Source organism: Orbicella faveolata, unplaced genomic scaffold (genome assembly GCF_042242905.1).
Source record: "Orbicella faveolata isolate gen_17 unplaced genomic scaffold, um_ofav_v1 contig_36, whole genome shotgun sequence".
NCBI classification, from domain to species: Eukaryota; Metazoa; Cnidaria; class Anthozoa; order Scleractinia; family Merulinidae; genus Orbicella; species Orbicella faveolata.
This window is the reverse complement of record NW_028301565.1, coordinates 13,053,216-13,077,500: the sequence shown is the minus strand read 5'-3', so window position 1 is coordinate 13,077,500 and position 24,285 is coordinate 13,053,216. Positions and strand designations below refer to the sequence as shown.

General features: G+C 38.7%; 2 protein-coding genes and 2 long non-coding RNA genes across 4 annotated transcripts in view; 1 reads left to right on the top strand and 3 right to left on the bottom strand.

Moving 5' to 3' along the window:
* Positions 1-2,590, top strand: part of LOC110064126 (skeletal aspartic acid-rich protein 1-like) — a 3,637-nt gene extending 1,047 nt beyond the window's left edge. Inside the window, exons 2-4 of the mRNA XM_020771126.2 lie at positions 1-110; positions 728-982; positions 2,062-2,590. The exon at positions 1-110 is cut by the window's left edge and continues 357 nt beyond it. Coding sequence (XP_020626785.2) covers positions 1-110; positions 728-982; positions 2,062-2,298 — 602 coding nt within the window. The 3' untranslated portion in view covers positions 2,299-2,590. The remainder of the gene's footprint in view (positions 111-727; positions 983-2,061) is intronic.
* Positions 2,591-9,082: 6,492 nt separating this feature from the next.
* LOC149102325 (uncharacterized) lies at positions 9,083-10,272 on the bottom strand. Its single transcript, XR_016202582.1, has 3 exons — positions 9,894-10,272; positions 9,650-9,767; positions 9,083-9,146 (listed from the first exon to the last, which is right to left on the bottom strand). It is a non-coding gene; the product is annotated as an uncharacterized LOC149102325 (long non-coding RNA).
* Positions 10,273-13,224: 2,952 nt separating this feature from the next.
* LOC110064097 (octopamine receptor beta-2R-like) lies at positions 13,225-17,433 on the bottom strand. The gene has a single exon (XM_020771099.2). It carries the CDS (start codon positions 16,472-16,474, stop codon positions 15,572-15,574), a length of 903 nt encoding a protein of 300 aa, XP_020626758.2. The 5' UTR covers positions 16,475-17,433; the 3' UTR covers positions 13,225-15,571.
* Positions 17,434-21,405: 3,972 nt separating this feature from the next.
* On the bottom strand, positions 21,406-24,058 carry LOC149102324 (uncharacterized). The gene is made up of 3 exons (XR_016202493.1): positions 23,788-24,058; positions 23,144-23,347; positions 21,406-22,819 (listed from the first exon to the last, which is right to left on the bottom strand). It is a non-coding gene; the product is annotated as an uncharacterized LOC149102324 (long non-coding RNA).
* Between the last annotated feature and the right edge of the window lie 227 nt (positions 24,059-24,285).

Genomic DNA, 24,285 nt, shown 5'->3' with positions numbered 1-24,285 from the left:
CCAACGCGTCTCTGACCGTGATGGCTTACATGTTTAAGGAGTCTGGAAACATCACCTTTGGAAACGAGACCACGGAGATGAGGAAAGGCATGCTCAAGTTTAATATTCAGGTAAGCTTCAAGCTGGGGTGGGGGTGTGCGGCCAGAAACTCCTTACCCTATTTGTGACCAAGATCTGCGTATTTAGCAACCCTATTTATGACCTGACCAAAAATTCGATACCCTATTTATTACCAAAATGGCCATTTATGACCAAAATGACTGAAAAACCATACCCTTTGGGGCTGCACATACCTATGTAGTCCATATAAGGACTTCAACCCGCCTTCCCCCCCCCCCCCCACCCCTTCCCGTTTAGCTTCGACGTGATTGAAGAATCCATTTTTAAAATGACCAATCAAAAGCTGATGAAAAGTGAGAATTAGTCTGCGTGGCAAGTGAAGAGCTCCTCTACATTCTTACCACGCGCAAATTAATTAAAGCAATGCCAGAGCAAACAAATCAACTACCATTCTGGGGTGGCAGCGTCGCTCAGACAAACCAACCCACGCGCGCGCTCGTCTACGTTTGTTAAAGCAATTTCATCTTCTCTATCCCTTGGTCTGTTTTGCTTTTTGTTTTCGCGTATAGTAATCAGTTGAAGGTCAAATACAATTTGCTCTGACTTGTGTAAGACATGTCAACATATGTTTTTTGTTTTGTTTTGTTTTTTTCTTTCGTTTTGGTAGATAGAAAATTGGAAGTTTTGCACCAACAATTCGCTCGAGGACTGTAACAGTGGCGATGAAGGAGAGTTTATAGATGTCAGTTTAGTCATCGAAAGCAAGGGAAAACCCAAGCCTTTCACTAAAGAAGAAGTAGAAAAAGGAAGGGTGAAGATGGGGAAGAACCGCGGTCCCAGATGCTTCAAACCAAAACAATACAACAAATGTCCCAAAGAGTTTGATATCGGTGGAGGATCAGAAATGGTACTCAGCTCGCAGGTACTACTCATTCAGCAAGTATATCCAGAAAAATCCCTTTTGTCGGAATTAACAGAATATGTTTATTACTATTTATAAATGTTTACATTACATTTTCTACCCTAAGTATCTTAAGGATTTATTAACTCCGTGTTCTACGGTCTACTCTGTTAGAGGAACAGATAGATTTTCAATGTGCAAGTCTACATCCACTTCTTTTGGTCTTCACTCTTTTACGTATTTTGCTTTCAAATCTTGGAACTCTCTACCTGAGAACATTAGAATGGAGCCACTTTATCTAGTTTAAACGCCTCGTGAAAACAGTTTCCTTTCAGGCATAATTGCCGATCACTAAATTAGTTAACTTTTTTTAATAAGGTAGTCAAATATAATGGCTAGTAGTAGTACTTGTTGTTTTTATATTTACAGTTTTTATTTTTCTCGAAGATATTAGCTTCTTAGCTACACTTTAAATTCGAGACAAAATAAAGTCACGAACGTATGTATGTCGTAACCTCTGGTCGTAAAATAGGTGTCTTTTAGTAAAGCATGTTTTCGATAGGACGATGAATTCACGCTATGTTAGAACAGTAAAAATGGATTTCTCTCTACTTTTTAAATGTTCGTTGGGAAAAACTATTGTTAACCATCACTTCAGCTTTGTTCATAATCCCCGGGGGGTAATTATAATGGGTCGGAAGAACAAAATTCTCGTATCTATGTGATCCTCTTCCACCAGGTTTTGTTACGTAATTGGAACAAGAGCACGTTCACGAGCGCCCAATGGTAGTTGTCGAAATTGAGTTTTCTTCGTGTTGCACGATGGTTTTTTACCGCAAGCCATATTAAAGCTTACGATTGGACAACCGTTTAATTCTTGTTTCATTGTTTCACACTTTGACATCTGATCGATTGACCCAGCTTGAACCAATGGTCTTCTATAGGCCATATTTTTGTGTTACTAAAAGGAATTTTTTGTCTTACTCTTTTAACTAAAAAAGAGTTTGTCAGAGTTGTTGAGCCGTTAATTTGCTATTGAAAGGATTAATCAGTAACTAAACTTTATGTTTTACTGAACATGCATGACCTCCTTGACTTAGGTTATGGTTGACAACGTGATACAGGAGATGCCTGGGAATGGCGACTACCCCAAGTTCATGGAACAACAACACAAGCAAAAGTTCATTTTCCGATTTCCAAGGGCCATGAACAGGATTCTGTACGATCCAGGACTTGAGGTGGGAGAAGAAAATTCTAGCACAGTGCACATCAGGGCAGCACAAAGTATTACTTTCCTGATGGTCATTAACTGTTTCGCTTTCTTTTCCTCGTTTTGATGACACTGAACGCTTTAAACGTCGTTCAATTTTTGCAGAGTTTCGTTCTCTCGTTGCGTTGCCAGTGAAAATTCATATTTACCTTTCAAGGTGTAGTTTTTGTATATGTTTCTTATGACATGGTGACTGAAGGTCAAATTACTTGAATTGACTGCCCATTTTCCCCTTTACTCCCTAAAAATTATACATAAACAGCCAGCCGTTATCTTATTAGATGTTTAAGTGAGTGGTGTTGCTGTGGGAGTCTTGCTGTATTGATCACAATAAAATTGTGCTAAGATGCTACACTAAACTATCCTGAAAATTTATTATCCAACGTTTATCTTTCCCAAAACCAGACTGTCTTTTACGTTCCGTGCGGACAGTACGAAAGAACAGGGCTACCGTTACTAGGTTGTTTGACCCGCATTCCCACAGTAAAAATATTGTAATAAATTCGTGCTCGTTGCACGCGTCGTTCGCTTTTCATACCACTAAGGTGCGCAGGGGGCTATCCCGTCGAGCTCGAGCCCTTAATGTTGTGGCCATTGTCATCTATCTTCGGCAAAACTGGCTTTACCCTCACGGTGCTTCTCTTCAGCTGTACTAAAAATCACTCGGGGGCATGGAGAGAGGAAATATGTCCCATATCCCCCTGCGGCAATTAAGAACCGAATCCTTCTCTTTCTGGTTCCACAGTGAAGTTTATGTTCAGTTGAAACTCGGATTAAACGAATCATTTTACCCGAGTACAAATTCAGACACTCTTACAAGTAGTTAGTGCTCGTTACAGTGGGTAGAATTTCAGTGACATCCATATTCCGTATCAGCCTCACCGGCTTACGGCTTACGGCTTACATGTTTTGCAACACTCTAACAGTGCAAAAGATAAAGGTAACAGATTAAAATAATCTCCAATGAGTAAACTCAGATTGCTCTTAAATGAGAATAACTTTAATCTACAATTTGTTTTCTTCAAAATTAAACGTGTTGCCGAATTTGATTCCTATACTTCAGCCATAGGTTCCAACTTGTGTTACGTTGAATTCGCTCCTAAATCCGTTTAGAAACTGCTGGCGACAAGTAGAAATGAGAAAATGTATTTTTCGAAATCCATTTTCCGCGTGTGCAGTGGGAGGTTAGACGTCAGAGCACTGCGTTGTTTTCATATGAGACAAGCAATTTAAATTACTTGATACCTCTGTACTCTAGGTTAAGTCTTAGAAAGATTCTCTTCTGTCGGGAAAAGATGATGTAGTCATGATCGAAGTTTTCCTTTGTTTCGAGCATTGCATGTTGGCAGGCGCTGAAGTAATTATTGAAATTGGAGTCGGAGTCAATGAGTCCATAACAGTCATATATAACGAGACATTTCATTTTTCAAACTGAAATAAAAGCCGAGCAGTATGACATGCTTGAAATTGAAGCTTTAAAATCCTCACTGTTTAGAGACAAAATGAGGCGCAGAACTTAAATAGAATAGAAATACAAGGCTGTCATCAACTGATATAGGACTGTATATTTAATTAAAACCTCGGGGGGGGGGGGGAATCGCATACGAAAAGGTCGGGGATGCTCGTCGTCTTTCGTTTAGAGGAAGGAAACAAGGATTTTGGTCTCACTTAGGATATTCAGTATGAAATGATACTATTTTTAGCTGTCAAAGTATCTTTTAAGAGCGCACTCGAAGAAATAATAATAATAATACAAAAAAACGCTCTTATTTCCGTTTGTAGGTTCGATTTCCGAGGGTCTCTCGAGCCCGTCTACGAGCGCTTGCTCGCTTCCTGAACAGCGGCTGGTAATCGAGCCTATTCTGTTGTAAGAAGTATCTTTTCGGGGTCAAATAAAGTTCGAGCCACGCCCGGATTGGTGGCCGTTAGGGGTTTAATTCAAATTTTCCGACGAGCATCCTTCCTTTTCATATGGGAGCCCTCCGGGATTAAAGCTTGCATGAACTGAATTCTCTTATCCCAGTTATGTTAAAATTTGATGTTTCGTGAATCTTCTGTATTATTCATATGTTATGTCTACTAGATTCACAGATTTCTTGCTTAAGCTGTGTTATGTGTGCCGACCGGCAAGGTGGCTATTGGCAAAAGTCAAATAGACGTTATTTTGAAATGCGTTGGAAAATTACTAGGGAATTTAAAATTGATAAAAATTGAACAATAACGTAAAGAGCGCATTCTAAGTTGGAACGGTGTAAACATAGTTGAATATTCTTTTGCTAAAAGCTTATTGTGGTTATTTAAAATTTGACACGTTTATCCACCTGTTTAGCTCTCACTGGAATGAACAGTTTCAATTTTACAGTTACGATCTTTGTGCAGCAAATCCGAGAACTGAGAGATCACTGACACAACATTTCTATTCACTATCGCATGAAAACTGACGAAATTGGCTACAAAATCCGTTAAATGTCATAAAGTTCGGCAAACATCAAACGCGCACAAAGGTGACTGAGTACACTCGGTAATTAGCAGTCGGTTATCTTCCATGTAGTGGTTACGGAATCTAAAAACCGATCCTTTCTAAGTGAGAATCATTTACCAGAATATTTTTATAAATCTTGATAACCACTGATTATTACCTATCGTATTTTCTTAGTGAGATTTAGTCGGCAAGATCAACGACTTTTATTGTTCTATTTTAAAAGGCTTTTAAATAGAGTACAATAGAGGCATTTCCAAACACATCCAAGCACAATGTTAAATGCCTCAATAAATTTTCCATCTGATAACAGAAGGAAACGCCTAAACGCTTGCAACATTCATTCCTTATTTAGCATTGTCAGTGATTGCAGGTATCTATCAGGACTTCATAGTAATACCACTAAGAAAAATTCAGTTGGGCACTTGAATCATTCACTCAGAAACCACTGGGGACAGGAGTACCCAACGACAGTTTTGACGAAAATCCACCGTACGGTCTGCTTAACATTACCCGAGTGTCGCTACGTCAATCTTGTTTAATATTTAACTTTCCTGGGAAAAAAATACCCGCTCTTCACCGCCAGCAAGCAGGATTTCGAAGTTATCGGACTCCCAGCCAGCGCTCGACGTTGAGGTCGTCAACGAGCCAGCATGCTTTAAACTTGTCACCTAGCCAGCCAGCATAAGAAAAGTTTGCCAAAAGTTTGCCAGCATGTTCGAGTATACCATTTTTTGCCAGCCAGCGAGCTAGTAATTTCAATATACCATAGCAAGGTACATTTCCTTAAAACTATTAATATAACAACGGATTTAGTATTGCGTACCATGAACGCAATAAGTACGTTAATGGTTTCATTTTTACATTTGACTGGAAAGTTTTTGTAACACTTAAGAGATTACACTTACCATTCAACAGTAAACAAAAGGGAAAGATAAAATGTGCTTAAAGTGTCCTGATTATCCTTCAGGGATCCAAGCTTCACTCTGAAAATAAATCGTGAATTCCCTCCAAAAGAGCGTGAAGTATAAACAATGTCCATTCACTTAACAGACGTAATCTAGATATTAATGAAGATCTATCGTTGTTAGGTAGGTAGGTAAAACTTTATTTATGCAGGGTGGCCCATTCAGCACAGTGGCTGGTATCCAGAGGGGCCCTGCTAAATACAATTTCTAAAAATATAAAATGTCTAATAGTTTAAAATAGTTATAAATATAGTTATAAAAATAAGTACAACAAGAAACCTATCAATCAGTTTCTAACGCTTACATACGACAAACTTTCACATTCATTTCATTTCTCACAGTTATTGTTCCAAAAAGTCAACGAACCTCCATACAAAGAAACATTGTTTAGCTCATGAAGTAAAAGCGAGACGAGATTACAAAGCCCTCACAAGGCTTTGGCTACCCAGTGTCTGTCATTTTTATTTTCAAATGAACCTACGATACAAACAGATGTCAGTTACCGTTGTCAATACGACATTTCGTTGGCAAAAGGTTCAATACAGAAGCCGGAACGATTCGCAGCAAAAGCAATCGTTGGTTGTTCGTCAGGCGATCACCGCAAAAGACTCACGACAGAAGCCGCAAGGATTCGCAGCAAAAGCAATCGTTACTTGTTCGTCAGGCGATCACCGCAAAAGACTCACGACAGAAGCCGCAAGGATTCGCAGCAAAAGCAATCGTTACTTGTTCGTAAGGCGATCACCGCAAAAGACTCACGACAGAAGCCGCAAGGATTCGCAGCAAAAGCAATCGTTACTTGTTCGTCAGGCGATCACCGCAAAAGACTCACGACACAAGCTGCAAGGATTCGCAGCAAAAGCAATCGTTGGTTGTTCGTAAGGCGATCACCGCAAAAGACTCACGACAGAAGCCGCAAGGATTCGCAGCAAAAGCAATCGTTACTTGTTCGTCAGGCGATCACCGCAAAAGACTCACGACAGAAGCCGCAAGGATTCGCAGCAAAAGCAATCGTTACTTGTTCGTAAGGCGATCACCGCAAAAGACTCACGACAGAAGCCGCAAGGATTCGCAGCAAAAGCAATCGTTACTTGTTCGTCAGGCGATCACCGCAAAAGACTCACGACAGAAGCCGCAAGGATTCGCAGCAAAAGCAATCGTTGGTTGTTCGTAAGGCGATCACCGCAAAAGACTCACGACAGAAGCCGCAAGGATTCGCAGCAAAAGCAATCGTTACTTGTTCGTCAGGCGATCACCGCAAAAGACTCACGACAGAAGCCGCAAGGATTCGCAGCAAAAGCAATCGTTACTTGTTCGTAAGGCGATCACCGCAAAAGACTCACGACAGAAGCCGCAAGGATTCGCAGCAAAAGCAATCGTTACTTGTTCGTAAGGCGATCACCGCAAAAGACTCACGACACAAGCCGCAAGGATTCGCAGCAAAAGCAATCGTTGGTTGTTCGTAAGGCGATCACCGCAAAAGACTCACGACAGAAGCCGCAAGGATTCGCAGCAAAAGCAATCGTTACTTGTTCGTAAGGCGATCACCGCAAAAGACTCACGACAGAAGCCGCAAGGATTCGCAGCAAAAGCAATCGTTGGTTGTTCGTCACGCGATCACTGCAAAAGACTCAGGACAGAAGCCGCAAGGATTCGCAGCAAAAGCAATCGTTGGTTGTTCGTAAGGCGATCACCGCAAAAGACTCACGACAGAAGCCGCAAGGATTCGCAGCCAAAGCAATCGTTACTTGTTCGTCAGGCAGTCACCGCAAAAGACTCACGACAGAAGCCGCAAGCATTCGCAGCAAAAGCAATCGTTACTTGTTCGTAAGGCGATTACCGTAAAATACTCACGACAGAAGCCGCAAGGATTCGCAGCAAAAGCAATCGTTGGTTGTTCGTAAGGCGATCACCGCAAAAGACTCACGACAGAAGCCGCGAAGATTCGCAGCAAAAGCAATCGCTGGTTGTTCGTAAGGCGATCACCGCAAAAGACTCACGACAGAAGCCGCAAGGATTCGCAGCAAAAGCAATCGTTGGTTGTTCGTCAGGCGATCACCGCAAAAGACTCACGACAGAAGCCGCAAGGATTCGCAGCAAAAGCAATCGTTACTTGTTCGTCAGGCGATCACCGCAAAAGACTCACGACAGAAGCCGCAAGGATTCGCAGCAAGAGCAATCGTTGGTTGTTCGTAAGGCGATCACCGCAAAAGACTCACGACAGAAGCCGCAAGGATTCGCAGCAAGAGCAATCGTTGGTTGTTCGTAAGGGAATCACCGCAAAAGACTCACGACAGAAGCCGCAAGGATTCGCAGCAAAAGCAATCGTTGGTTGTTCGTAAGGCAATCACCGCAAAAGACTCACGACAGAAGCCGCAAGGATTCGCAGCAAAAGCAATCGTTACTTGTTCGTCCAGACGTGCGCTCTTTGGGGAAAGTATTTTAAACTGGCAGAAGTGTCCATTTCGATATACAGTCCATCGATAGATCATTCATTTCACGACTCTAGTTAGTTCACGGCACTAGCGTGCAGAATGAAACCGTTGCCTCAACTGGTAGGTCAACGATGAGTTCAAATGAAAGCTGTTTTGGATCGCGTTTATTACCGGAAATTCACTTGCTTGGAGCAGTCAAACACATCGCGCGTTATGCCTGTCAAATTGTACTTTGGCAATATTTTCCGGACTTTCTTGCTTAGTAGTTTGCTTTTCACAATTCTAAAACAATGTTTTCAAAATGACAAACGATCGCGAGTTCTGTAATCCTTCGCTGATTTCTGTCTTCTTTAGGCTTCGAAAGATCCTTCGGTTCCTGGTACGGAAATTCAATTATTACATGATTACACGCAGAACCTACAGGTCTGACCAGTTAGCCTTGTGAAACACAACCAAAGGTGACAAATGATATATTTTTGCTCAAAGAAAGCCGCACAGAAAGACGAAAGTTGTTTCCTTCTCAACTAAAAACTGAAGGAAAGTTTAAGAAGGTAAAATCTTGAGTTCTTTTAACTGACAAAGATTTTAATAACATAGACAATTTTAACATTTTACTTATTATGCCAAATAAAATACCTTGCATGATTTAACTACCATTTCCGGTGAGCAACGCGCGATAGTCCCTTGTACCCAATAAGACTGAAAAAGAGGGCAAACAATTGACTCTTGTCGTCCGGCAACCTTCGGAAAATTCCATCACGCAAAGTTGCAGTGATTTAAAGCAATACAAAAGTGCTATGATCGAGGCGTTGATTCTATGGTACAATGATCCCTTTATCTTAGGTCAGAGAGGATAGTTGTATGTCCAGCATTGCAGTCCGAGCTAGCGCATATAAACAAATACGCCTACCCTTTATCCAGCTACTTTGTCTCTTTGGTAAGTCCTTTTCTCAGCGGAACTTAGATCTGGCAGAGGTCTTCCCTTAGTCTCTTTTCTTTTTTTCTCTCCAGCCTTTGAAATGACTCAGAATGACTGCAAATGTAAATTAACTCCCGGCAATCTTGAATCGCCGATACATTAATAAGTTTAGGGTCTCAAAATAAAAGCATTTCTCTCAAAGAGAGAACGAACAGTGCGGAATGGGTTCACCAAAAGCATTTCTCTCAAAGAGACAGCGAACAGTGTGGAATGAATTCACCCGACGGCCATTTCCGGTGAGCAACGCGCGATAGTCCCTTGTTTTCCAGAGGACAAATATTAACTCGTTATGCTAGTACTGAACCACGATTAAGGCATTTAATGTACCCAATAAGACTGAAAAAGAGGGTAAACCATTGTCCCTCGTCTTCCGGCAACTTTCGGAAAATTTTCGATTAAGCAAATTTGCAGATTTATAGCAACCCAAAAATACTATGAGCGAAACGATGAGTGTATGGTACAATGAGATCACTTTACTTGATTACTTTAGGATCAAGAGAGAAAAGTTGACCACCAATGCAGACGACTAGCGCATATAAACAGAACAATATGCCTACCCTTTATCCAGCTGCTTTGTTTGTCTGCGCCAAGTCCCTTTCACAGCAGATCTCAGATTAATTGGCAGATCTCGTTTCTTTCCTTTACCAGCGGAGCCCTCGAAATAACTCAGAATGACTGCAAACGAGGAATGTAAATGAACACCTTAGAGTCTAGTTCTTATGCAAAACATACTGATTCCAGTACAATGTACCATCACTTTTCCGTGTGCTGTAAGAGAATAATAGGAATGAATTTACCAACCTTTAAGTTGCTTTCCACTGTTTCTTTATAACTGCCGACTGCTTGCAGCACAATAGCGCCAGCAGCGGTTTTCTGAAGTGACGACTTCTTAAGGCCTTTGGAACGACAAACGAGCGGAGATCCTGGAGATCGGCGGTGTTCCATTGAAGAGAACGTTTTTAACGGATTTGGCCATTCGAGATACTAGTGTTATTACGTCATTTAAAATGACAGCTGCTGGTGTTATGCAATTTTTACTGGTTGATGAAAAATATAAACCGCAACAATCTGACAATGGAGCCATCATTTTCGGGCATGGCATCACGCGCGCGTTGATTTGTAGCGCGTGGCGCTGGGAGTAAGTACGACCGCTTGCGGTTTATCGTCTCATGGCGGAAGACTTAAGGTAGTTGCACTGGGTAATTTTAAGTATTTTGGAGTCTAATTTAAAATTGGATTCTGTCTTAGAATTTCGGTCTTTATTTGTACTTTGCCATCCGTTTATTTCGGGATAAAACCACATTTTTTTAATATTACATGACATGGGCTACAACTAGGCTGAAAATGATCTCGTTTGAAAACAAGAAATTTACCCGGTGCAACTACCTTAAGACTTTAGAGCTCACTCACGCGTTTTTTGTCCCAGGACGGAAGCAGTTTAACTGATTGCTTTTTCGAAGAAGTCACAGCCAGGAAAAACAAACAAGTCACGTTTTTTCCAGCTAGGGACAGTGTTTTAAATCAGTTTTTAGCCAGCCAGACGCTGAACGAAAATCCCAGCCAGTAAATGATCTAATGCTAATATTTCCCAGCCAGCGTAATTGCAGCCTGTCGAGCGGGTTTTCTGTCGAGCGGCTCCGTCGGGTACTCCTGTGGGGATGTCAATGCGCAAAGAAATAAGGACGATTCAGTAATAGCGATTGGGATCGCAATTTGCCAACACTTTAATTAAACGAATAGGTTGCTTCCTGCTCGTGAACAAAACATTAGCTAACGATTTATTGGCAGAACCAACCTTTTACCTCCAGATAAGCCAAGATAACTACACTTATTCTCAGACCGAGTATTCGCACAATCGTATCTACTAGCATTCTGAGTTACTTCGGTTTAGAGATTGCAGAGAAGTTGCAGATTTTTGGATAAAAATCCTTCAGCTTGTACAAATTTGCCCAGGGATATTCACTGTGTGCGTGGTCAGAAATTGTTGCGCGTTTTTTGGACAACAATAGTCTGATTGTTGATGATGGTGTAAGCATGATAGCGAAAATTGTTAAGGCCAATGTTATTCACATATTTACAATTTAAAAAAGATTTGAAATCGTAGCTCCTTTCCGGCGCAAACAGACTCTCTGAACGTCAGAAATGACGATAAACCTTGTCATACAACAATTCACATTAAATCAATCCATAAAATTATATACTTCCCACAGAAATTAGTGTTTTGACTTGAATCAATCAACAACGAAGATAACATCGAGCGAGGAAGCAAACAGAAGCTGTACATGTGTGACAATGAATTGTGAATTATAGAGCTCGTGACTTCTTGACGCCAGATATGTGATCAAATTAAAAAGGTGTTAATAAAGACCATCATAGCCGGTACTAAATAATTGATGACAAATAATTCCCTTTTGAAAGAGGGTTTGCCGTTTTCTTTTCTTTTTTTTTTTTTACTGCACACTCCCAACGCCTGGATATTTTTTTTTTACATTAATTCGTAAATGTGTGTATATTTACTGTAATTATGCTAGGCCATCAAGTTCAAACGTTTTGAAGATCGGAAAATTAAATAAGTGTGCTAAATGACACGTCCCATCTGTAATGTTTTCCAAATTGAAGTGGAATCGTGCTGTAATGAAAATATCTTGGGGGCATATCAAACTTGCAGGTTGGAAATCATCAAAAGCCAATCACAGGTCATAAAGAACACGCCATCTGATAAATCGACATATTTCAGCTGGTTTGGTGGATTTTGTGAAAGATCTTTCAGATCTCCATTTTTTTTTTTCGTATTAAAGATATTTAGTTGTGATGGCGGCACACTCTCTGATCTCTCCATTATTTGTATAATTTTGGAAATCTTATATTTTTATCAGCCTATTTTAGGTAATCTGCCAATAACATTTCAATTGTCAATGTCGAGTTATGTGTAAGTTTTAATATGACGGGATTTTTCAGTGTGGAATCTTTTCAGTCAGCTTTCGTTAATCAGTAAAATCTAATATCCGAGTGTTGGCAATATCCTTAGTCTCAGACCAAAACTAATTCCTTGCCGTATTCTCGAATTTTCGAGTCCTTTCTTTGACGTTTGTTTATTTCAAAACTCAATTTTATAGGAATTTTTTTCATACTCTTTGCGCTAACCTTTACAGTAGGCTCACAGTCTTGAACACAACTAACAGTTTGAAGAAGGATAGACTGATGTGAGACACACTAGATATTAGTTTAATAATTGTTTATTTTATTTCAAAATATCTGAAGATGAAAGTCAACTATTCCTTGATTTAGTAACACATTTTACATGCATGGTTTCGTATCGGAGCAACTTTGCCCGTTAACTTCTTTTTTCCTGATTCTCATTGACACATGAGGCATCCATATCTTTCGTACCAGCTTAGAATGGCGCTAGAATTTATAATACTGAATCTGAAGTGATAATGTGAGTACATGAGACACTGATCAGCGTGTTAAAAAATTGTGTAAGGGTTTTCCCTCGAAAAGTCACTGATATTTAAATGGCATAAATTTAGGATACTTTTTCAGTATCACACTCCATATTAAGACAAAGATAGGAGAAATCATTTCAGTTCCCCTCTTCCCACTCGACCTAATCTTTTCCGCTTCTTGATTTCTCCACGGCACCGGAAATTACAATGCGGAGGTGACGATCAAGGACACAGGATTATTTTTAAGAGTGCTAAGCGTTCGGAAATGATTGACTCAGAAAATAAATGTTGAATTTAATGCTGTAACTTAATGCTGTAAAAACAGAAAATGTCGTTTGCAAGCTCTAAACAATTGAGGAAATTTGCAAATTATTACAATGAAAACTTAATTGGGTCGTTTTCTGTGAATCTTTCGATCTTAATTGTTTACTTCTTGCTCAAAAAATGGCTGCTACACTTGTCTGCCAGTTTTGTTTTTCTTGTTTATCTTTTCAATCGACGAATGTAATTTGTTTTCGTGTATATACCGGTAATGACAAAACGAAAAAAACACGTATAATTAACCACAATAGTTATCAACGAGCTTTTGGCTTTTCTTCGCAGCAGTCGATAAACACAAAAACCTCAGGCAGTGAATGAATGAATGGACTAATTTTTATTGATTATTTATTTTACATTTCAATTCATTTTTGGGTCACCGACTAATAGCATGTATATATGTTTTTTTTTAGTCCCTCTCTGTGTTATTAGGATTTATAGATATCCTCAGTTCTCCGAAATAGCTTTCCAAAAAGAGAATAAAATCCCAATATTTTCCGCAAATGAAAATAATTTGTCCTTGATCCTTTTACATGGCTGACTGGGAACCGAGTTCATCTGAGCTTCTTGTTTCGCGTATATATTGAAATGGTGGCCTCGAAATGAAACCTTTCATAATTTCGTGTTTTTTTTTTTCTTTTACTAATTTCTTTCTGATAGCGACTTGATTTTCATTTGAGCCACATCAAAAAGCTTAGAATATCACCCAAACATATCAAACTCGACCATGTATATTGATTTCAATGATTGCTCCACAACGCCTTCCTTTCAGTAAGCTCAGGGACAAATGGGCCTATTCCATTAGCATCTGTATGCTAATGCATACTCTCATTTTTCCCGAATTGCTGTTTTAGCTTTTAAGCCAAAGAAACCTTTGCCATTTTGTTGGAATCATGGCAAGCGGAACTCTTTCAAGAGGTCGAATTTCGATATAGGTAAGATTTTTTGAGCGTTGTGTTGCGATTTTTCCCTTTAATCTTGTAGCGTCGGATAAGATAGAACTCTGACATCTTCTCAATTTGGTAAAATTAAAAATGAAAGACAAAGGATGGTGTTCCAATTCCGGTGTATTGTGATATGTTTCGTTTTAATTTCCTAGTCCTGCTGTTCCACAAATCTTTCAAACAGTCTAAGGAACGATTTCCATTCGTAAAATGCAAAATAAAGGGGTTTTTTTTAACAATTTGTGACACTGAAAATAATTTATACTCTCGTATTTGTACAGTAAAGAAAATTGGGCACCAGGATGGTTGCGAGGCTTTTTATAGTAGGTAAAAATGTTAATTTTTTTTCTCAAGTCTTCCTAACTTAAGGTTCTAGTTCATCTTATAGCGTCAACGCATTGAAAATAATTTGAATTGTAGATTGTTATTTTCTTAAATCTATCTAGAAATGTGATCCAAGCTCTGAGACTCAGTAGAATTTAATGCGTTCCTAAGAGGTTGGAAATAGAATTATATATTCATATCATGGGAAGAGGAAAACATTCTTGCATTTAGTGGTATTGTTAATTCCTCCGTCGGGAGTTTTTTCGTATAAAAATATATTCGTTACCGCCTCTTGACTTTCTTGTTTTCGATTGTTGACGAAAGTGAATTTTCATAAATAGCTTTTGAACATTTGGGTTTGGGTTAGTAATCAGAAGATACTCGACTACGTGATCGAGAGTCTAGTTTAAATTTAACTTATGCACATTCACATGGCCTTCTCACGCTCACTTAAGAGTCCAAACATTGGAAACACAACAAGGAGCTATACTGAGAAAAAACACAAAAAACACATCCGCGCAATTGATCATCAGTTAATACCACGACTGATCTTTCACACAAAAAAAATCCCCTTTATTAATCGCGTTAACATTTGAATGTGTACAGGTTATTAAGCCATTGAGGCCATGTTTTCATTGAGAGCCAAGAATTCGTCGATAATTCTGTAATTATCAGAAATACAGCCCAGATAGCTATTGTTACGATTGGCTCAATAGTCTCGTAAGGCTATAAGCGAGAGTAAATAAAGCGCTTTTGTTTATATGCCAGAATACACAATATCACCTTTTCTGCGTCTTAGTTTATTTCATGAACTTGCTGTATTGGTTTTTGTATTAAAAAAGCAAGCTTTTAAGAAGGCGGCTTTTTTGTAGCTTAGCTACAGTTTACATTACAGATTTTAATATTCCAGCAAGACTTTACCAAAACGACAATTTAATGTCTACATAGTATTTAACATCGCTTTCAAACACTCGTTAAAAAAAATAAAAGCGATCTTCTATTCCGTATTGATTTAACAGATGTATTGCTTGATAAATAGAAATTTCCAGTCTTAAGTTTCTAGGTTTTGCCTGTAATTGTCTCCTGAAAAGAAAATAATTGAATTTCAAATTTATATTCTTGTCGACTTTTATAATCGCGCGACTGTAGACTCCCTTCAGGAAAACACGATTCTTTTTTCTTTACCTTTCTATATGATTAGAACCAGACGCGTTCTAAAAAATGTTACGATTTTTTTTTGACTGAATTTTGTTTGGACAATGAAAAAGACTTTTCCTAAAGATTTATGTCTTTGAACGGTTATCGCGTCACAACCGGTCAGGTGTTCGTGACATGTCGAATAAAACTGCGGACATCTTATTCGTTTTAAGCAAGTTATTAAATAGCCTGAACAATACACAACCGACAGACGTGCAAACATAAAGCACAAAATATCCAAAGTTTGCGTTCAGTTCAACGATGTCCCTGATATTACCTCGTCAGAAGAATGTCGACGGAAGTTAAACGTGCGGCAGTGGAAAAGACGCAAGAACGCGTTTCTGAAGTCGCCCTTGAAAAACGCGTAAACAGCCGCGTTGGCTAGTGATCCCGCCGTCATGGTGTACCACGAAACGATGGGGAGTACTGGGGGAATAAATTCTGATCTGTCCAGCGCGTCAGCCGCTGTCATGTAGAAAACAGGCATCCAGCTTATAACGAAGATTCCCGCAATAATAGCGAAAACTCTAGCCACGCGCGCTTCGCTGGTTACCCGCTTACCTTCTCTGGTAGCCTGGAGCTGGTTTTCGTACGTCGCGAGTTTGGCAAGGTTCTTTACCTGGCGCGCTACCTCGCGAAAAATCTTAATGTAAGCAAACAGGATGAAAATATAAGGCACCATGACACCGATTACAATGAAAAGCAGGTAAATCGTTTCTGCAGTTGAGCCAACGTTCCATGCCAATGGCAACAGTGTCAATGGAACAGGCAAAATCCAAGCCGTTAATATAATTTTGGCGAAGTTTTTCGTCATGGTGTAGGAATATCGCAAAGAGTTCATAACGGCTAGGTAGCGGTCCAGTGTCACCGCAAACAAATTGGTAACGTTCGCGAAGAGAATAAAGGAAATCAAATATCCGTTGACCGGGTTATTTTGATCAGTGATGTTCACGGGTATCAACACGGCACCGAAAAGGACGTCTGATAGAGCTAGAGACACCACAAATCCATTGGTAAAAGTGCGTAGTTTGCGGAAGCGGTACACCAGAAAACAAACGAGGAGATTTTCCAGCGTAATTAAAACGCCTAGGATACCCAAAGGGATGGCTTCGCTGCCGAGCGGTTTTGTCGACGTTGCTGTTTGATTAGCCATTTTTTCGTGGATAATCAATTCGCTGGTCTGCGACGGCCACAGTGTGCTCCAATGCGATCGAAAATTTCAATTAGCTTGTGAAAGACGTGTCGTGGTGGGGTTCCCCTGAAGCAATTCAGTAACTTGTTCGTTCTCTCCCACGGTATTAAATACGTACTTTCGCCATGTCACACACCTTGTGGTACATGAAAATAGGAAGGACTTTTTCACTTTTTCTCGACCAGTCACTTGTGACCTCCTAGCCAGATGTTTTGCGTTAAATTTTCCACGCAGGCTTTGTGACTCTGTTAAACGAGCCAAGAGTAATGAGCCAGTATCGATCGCTTGGAATCCCCCTTTTAACGTCTCCACTGTTTCGAGTCTGCCAATCGGAACTCTTCTTTCGAAAACAAAAGCTTGCATGAGTGCTATCATACCACAGTGTCTTTATATTTGTATTTATAGCGCATGAATAGGGCTGGTCGGCTTTATCTATCAATAAAGATTGATAACCTCTCTGCTCATATGCGAATTCACGTCCAACTAACACGAGAAGATAAATGTAAATAACTTAGTGTTCTTTTTCGCGGTAATTGAAAATCGTTTTAGGGTCTGACAGGTACACAAAACAAAAGAAGTCATCAAAATTCTTTTTCACAACAATAATCTTGGAATATGCACGGAAATGCGTTCAAAATATTCTCTTGCTTCCAGCTTTAAAAGACAGCCCGAATTAAAGTCATTCCACCTCCTTATCATAATTTTGTGCTCGCTCTCGACACTAAGAACTAATTAAAATACTATATTTGGCCATTTTTTGTCTCAAGATCTCGAGTTTCTATCTTCGTCGAAATGAATTTATAAGAATGATAGTTTGGAAATTACGCAAGTTCCTACGACGCCGTTAAAAAAAGGTCTAGCCTTCATAACCTGCAAAATGACTCCTATTGCGAACAAACACACTTGAATGTATCTAATGTAAAAAACACATGAGACCATGGAGACATATTTATCTGTCGTTCTAAAACTGCCCTGTTATTCAGCTGTCTCAAGGGTGTTTGTGTGAACAGTAACGTCAATGAGAAGAAAACGCTTCGAATAAAGCTTGTAGTCCGCGAGGTTATCGATAAAATGTTTATCGTATGAATTGAAGTCCCATATCCATGAGCAGGTGTTGCTGAAACCCACAAAAGTTGTTTGCATTCAGCGTGAGGTTTGTTTACGTGTCGAATGCCTGTTAATTGAATTTTATATCGCCGACTTCCGCTGTCACCGCATGCTCTCCTTGCGCTTGGCTAGGTATGTCCCGTATGCACCCCTTACTAAGTGGAATTTTCATGTTCGTCTTGATATCTGTATCGTGGTTTCAAAAAGGACCGCAACGGGGAGCGTTTTTGTCTGCATTAAAACCCATTTTTGACATGGTAAATATTTTATTTGTATTTGCAACAATGGAAACATGCTGTGATTAATTATATCTGAACTAAGAGGCCGGAGGCAAAGCTACACACTAAAATATTACGATAGCCATGTCGATTGGAGACTGATAAAATAGGAGAGCAAACAAGCATTAAAACGCAAAATAAACATACAAACATCAAGATTGCAGCGCGTTTTAATAATTTAACTTGGCATTTTAAGAGTTGTTTATCTCTCTGTAGGCGGAGGAAACACCGGAATAAAAAGTGAAACACTTCTTCTAAACAGCGATGCAAATGAAACCTTGACGTTGGTAGTTTTAATGTAGGCTTAATTGCTTTTAGAAAAGAGGATTTTAAGATATCTTGTTGCTGTTAATCAACGTTTGTGGGCAGTAAATACCGGAATTATATCAAGGTTGTCCTTGTAAATTGACATTGGCGAGGGATTGACAGCCAAATTTTTTTTAACTTGTTTACTTCTCCTGTTACAAGCTTGCAACCCAAATTTCTAAGTTTAGAATTTTCCTTTTTATTTTTCCATTAACAATGCTCGCGACAAACTTTCAAGGATAAACGTACACGTAATTGAATCAGCTGTTACCAAGAATGAAAGAAAACCGTTGTTCGGTTAAAGAATTAATTAAGCCGAAATTGAGAGACAATTTTTTCAACAGTCTTTCGATTTTGCGCAATTTTGACCCCACGTAAGAGTCTGAGGAAGTCTTTAATAATTAACGACTTTTTACAGTCATATACCTCGGCTTTTAATCAGGATTAGAGAGCCATAATCCTTGTAATAATCTTATGTAAAACTGTAGACACTCTGAAAGGACGTCTATCAATCTACATTGATCTATCTTGGAAAAATGAGTTTTAATTAAAATTTAAACCTTACCTTGTCAGAGCTCTTCTGCAGATTAAACCGATTGTGTTCATTTGATGACAAGGCATATTTTAGATACTGTCATGGCGTTTAGATTTTTCATTTTTTGATTTCTCCATGGAAAAATAATAAGATATTTGGGCATGAAGTTTAAGTACTTTACTATATATTGGTTAAGAGCTTATAAGTGATTTGACGATCTCAGTCAGTGTAATAAGCTGCGTTTTCTAAATTACACCACATGAAACTTCCATTTGACATTTTGAGATCATTCTAGAATGCAACAGATGTTTTAGGTGAACGAGTTCGATTTTTCTTTGACGGAGTTGTCGAAAGGTCTGCATTAGATAATGCCCATCACAACTCAATATTTATTTTCTTACCTATGTAATTTCCTGAAAGGGTTTCAAAAGAGTGTTGTGTCTTTCACGAGTTTGTTTACAGAAAGTGAAGAAATATCTGTGATTTTTTTTTTTTTTTGAGATGACACGCCTTCCGAAGTTGCGCACAAAAGGATTGGAGTATCTTTAAATCACACCCCTAGAGAGTTAGTAGACAGATCCAAATATGTCTTGTTTGAAACAGGCTTTTGCCATGAAAACAGCCCTCAGTCAGGAAAAGATCTAAAATTAACACTTAGCTATCTCTAAAACCTTTGATTTGTGTTGAAGCTTGTCGGCTGTAGTAAATGAAAGGACGAAGGGAACGGAACATAAAATTCACTAAGGAACTGATTTGAAGAAATACAATCAAATGAAGAAAGTAAAAATCGTTCCGCAATTTAACGTGCTTTTAATTCATGTTTACACCGTTTCTTTAGTGACCGTTGTATTGAAATGAAGGCTTCAAATAAAATTCTACTTGTGTTGTGGTGATACCTTTAAGAGTTTATGAACGCTAGGTAGTCAAAAAGATCTTTACAGAGAGTACGTCTTTCTCAGTAATGATTGTTCCCTATCACGTCATGTTAGCCAAGGCTGTTCCCAAGCAATAAAGCCGCCTTGGTACTATATTTACATTGATTCTAGTTTCATTTATTTTCGTGTTTAATTCTTGTATTCATAAACATAACCTCACTTGCTAGATTGATAGACGTTTCTTAGCATTTCCGAATATCACCGATCTAACATAATGCATTACTCTTAGTAGAAAGTTGAAGTATTAACACGTTTGCAGACGAACACAAAGCAAAGCATTGGATCCGCAATCAAGGCAGGTGGACACAGCTGCCTATTATATAAACGGATATTTTAAAAAGCTTTTGTCAGTGTTCCATGACACTGAAGGAAAGCCCGTTGTTTTTTTATTGGCTCTATTAAAGGCTGGCTGACTGTCTTTGACACATCAGTACGGTGAACACATCAAAACCGACCTCATGCGCACTCACACCGGCACATTTTGACGTTAACTTTTTGTCGCCTCTATTTGACAGTCACTGATCAGACAGCCTTTGCTGTCAAGGAGGTTTTCTTGCCGTGCACGATTATAGTGTGCCCACTATATTCACACAATTGACGTTAAATTAAGGTAGCAAGAATGGATGAAAGCTGTTAGCACTGATCTCTGGATCTCTTTGTCTTTAACGCCTGCACTACTCCCTTTCAAATCACAGCTTCTAGCTTGGAACCAATAAGAGACTCTTTTGGATGACGTTAAGTTTTACGAAAAGAATGAAGATTATTACGAACAGAAAAGCCTGGGGGCAGGTATTCATTTTCAATACTCATTCAAGATTGGTCATGTTGTTCCTGCTTTTGCATAACGAACAATCGTGAGATTCGGGTTATCTGCACGTATCTTCAGATGTTATCTGTAACCCGTTATCCTCAGGATCTTAATCTGACTTTTTATCTGCACGATACCAACACAACCTGAACAACTTCCTTTCCGAATAAAAACAACTTCCTTAAACGTAACGTAGGAGTGTCTAGTTTTCTCAGTTTCTTCTTTGGTTTAGAAAAACTGATTGTACTGAATTTGAGTCAGTGCAGTTTCCTTTCCAGGTTAATTGAAGCAGTTGCCTGTTGTTATTACTACCTTAAATCCTACCGTCACGGAGCTCGGCTCTGCAGCAATATGCTATACTTTATCTCAGTTCCTTATGTTATCAATGAACAGGTCAACTTTATCTTCAAGTCATGATGAAAAGCACCCTTACTCAATTGTGCCAATATGAACTTCATCACCCGAGCCGTATCGGCGAGTGGGAGTACCCACTAGAAAGATAGCTTACCTCTCTCGTAGTGTTTTTGATTCAAGAGTTCTCAAGTCTCGTATCAGGCACTTCTGTAGTGTTGATGGAAGCTGTATCTAGAAATTTTGACTGATTGACCATAATTCAATGCTGGTTAGGTTCTGCCTGCCTTAGTATTGAAAGGGTTTCGAACACAAATTTATTTTCATTAAGAAGTCTCCATTCTAGCAAGGTGTCTCCTTCTGTTTCCTAATAAGTGAGATGGAGACATCAAACACTCCATTGCCTGCAATTATCTTGTTATGTCTCTTAGGGCCTCTTCACATGAGCAGCAGGGCTGACACGGTTAACGTGACGAATTCTAATATATGGATTTAGGCCAGCCTAAAAGCGGAGCTCCTCAGTTATTTTTCGGAATGTTGCTACTAATGAAAATAACCCAACATGTATGAGGTAAATTGCGAATGATTTAATAGTTTCAGCCGGAACTAGTATTACATCAGCAGATCGAGGTGTAAGATGGTGTGATTATGAAATATAGAGCCATGATTTCAAGGATTTCTTGGAAGCCACCAAAAATCTTGATCACAGAACAGAACTGTCTTCTGTGCTTTTTGGTGGCATTTCTTGTTTTTTCCTACCTTATTCAGAAAGACAAGGCATTGTTATTAATCATTATATTCTTCCTTAGTTAACACGGGGACTCCCACACAAAAGAAGTTTACACATTTTTTTGATGTGGGGACTGATTGAAATGCAGTGGTTACAATATACTCAGTCCCTGAATCTCTACCAAATGAAATCTCACAAAAATACCAAAACAGTATACATATGTGAAAAGTTGGAAAGTTTTGTTTTCTAACTTGTCCCCAAAGATACATTTAGCCATCTTCACTATTGTATGGAGTCTCCTCCTGCTGGAAGGGTTTGCAATAAGCAAAATCACCCTCGCATGAATGGTACTTACGATATTTTTTTTTTGCTGATCATGAATACTTGCATAGGCTTCTAATAATAATTTTATTATTCAATTTCAATGTGATTTGTTCTTTTTCTCAACTGGCAATGTGGACTACAAGAGCTGTTATTGGGTTCCATTAATTAATTTTGCTATGATTAAATTATACCAAGAATTATCAGTAAGCTAAGAGGAAGTTATATTATGTACATGTATTTTGTCTGCACTACACAACCAAATGCACTCCAAGGTTATCAGGCACAGGTACATTTGTCAGAAGAGCCCAGCATATCCAAGATATGTTTTGATTGACACATCAGTTAAGATAATTTACAGCAAAATGGCTAAAAAATACATCAATATCCTACATGCACCAAAGCCAGACCTGGGGTTATAAGGCAATCATTTAAACAACAGATTGAAATAATTTATAAATTAGAGAACACTATTTCTACAACAGAATGGAACAAATTAACCTTATCGGACATTGCGAATGGCAAGGTTGTCTGTAGAATGTCACAAATTTCTCAACCCTTTCTTTCTACAAAAATGCTAATCCTGCAACTTTGCTTAAGACCCAGTTCTCCATTTCGTGTTGGCAAAATATCAATTTATGCCATGTCCAATGCAGATTATCACAAAATTGATTTAAAAGCTCAATAAATATCATTTTAAAGCCAAAAAGCCAATTATTTAAACCATGAGTAAATTATCTCTAAGAAAAACTGATTAATTTAAAAGGCACTTAAAAATAATTAGTTAATATGTGTTTCTTAATAATGTAATGCAGTGTATCTGTCACAATGTTGCAGCTATGATATTACTACAAACAGGATGGGTTGCAGAACTGAACCTCCAAGTCAGTTTATTCAATGAACTTGGTGCAGAATCTATAATCCCATCAAGTTGTCTGTAAATACAGAGAAACCAAACAAAGCATTACAATCATAAGTAGTGAATTACTGAACTCTTTTACATGTATGAACAGTGTATGTTCCATTAATATTGGGGGTCTCTCAGAAGCTGCATCCATGATAAATTAATTTGTTCCCAGATGCATTTGTTTATAGAACTTTTCACAAATTAATATCTCTGTCATAACAGTGATGTCTGTGTTCAACAACAATAAGTACACAAGAAAAATACTCTCAGTAAGATATTGTTCACAATAAAAATCAATGCCTATAAGCAATCATAAGGACCTTAAATTTATATTTCCTCAGAAATATCTCACCAGGACATGGTTGCTTTGAAAATCTTTGATGTTTTAATACAGGCTCCCCATCTGTAAACTGTTCATATATTGACTGACAGGAACAGGCATGTAATTCCTTTCTTTGATATACAGTGTACTTCAATGTTAGTTGTTTACTGAGTGTTAGTAGTGAATCAAATGCTAGGGGTTGGTACTCCAACTTTCACTGTGGCAGGTTCTGCCCTGAAATACAAAGCAAACTTACATAACTGTTATGAACTTCGCCATTTGCTTTCAAGAGCAAATGCAATTTGCTTCAAACAAGAAACTGGAACATTGAGGGTTTCAACAATGTGCACAGTCCCAATCACAGGGTCATCCAGGCTGTTTGGTTGTACATATAACTGCACAACTGTATATGAGTTCAGCTTCCAGAAGAAAATTAGAGTTTGTCAGGATAAATACTGATGTTCTTGCTTACTCAATGAATGAATGTGCAGTTCCAGAAGATATTCACACCCAACACCCATTCATAGCCAGTCTTTAGAAATTCCAAATTAAAGTATCAGGAATCAGGAACTCTAATAGAGAAAAAACCTCCATGTGGGGTATGAATCTTTTCTTGAAGAAAACAATGTCTGAGAAATCATTAATTACAAAATAATGTTTAAGAAACATCTTACCTTTCAGAGAATTTTTAATCTACACTGTCTGGCCAGTTCATATATTTGACAAGTTGACACTGGGCGTGTTTTTAAATTTGTGCCCTTCAACATCACATTACTATGTAGTAGCACTGGTCAACTAAAAACAGCATAATTTGGTTAATTAATATACACTGTACATTATTAGGTTGAAATATTGGTGTAGATTGTTGCACATCAACAGATACAGAAACTATTTGCACCTGAATCATAATGAGCGAAAAATCGTGCATGAGACATTTACATGTACATGTAACAGCCCTCCACCTCAGAACCATCAGAGATATGATATGATATTTTTAAACTCTCTGAAATTTCAGATTGTTCAAGATTAACATATGCACATACATCATCTGGGGCAACCCTAAAACACTGAATTTGGAAACCGAAATCTGGAATCCAGAATCTGGAATCCGGAATCCGGAACCAAAAACCAGAATCTGGAATCCAGATATTATGAATGATGATAGAAATAAT

What these genes read in the sequence shown, in the direction of transcription:
- LOC110064097 (XM_020771099.2), bottom strand. Translation starts at nt 16,474, where the DNA reads ATGGCTAATCAAACAGCAACGTCGACAAAACCGCTCGGCAGCGAAGCC.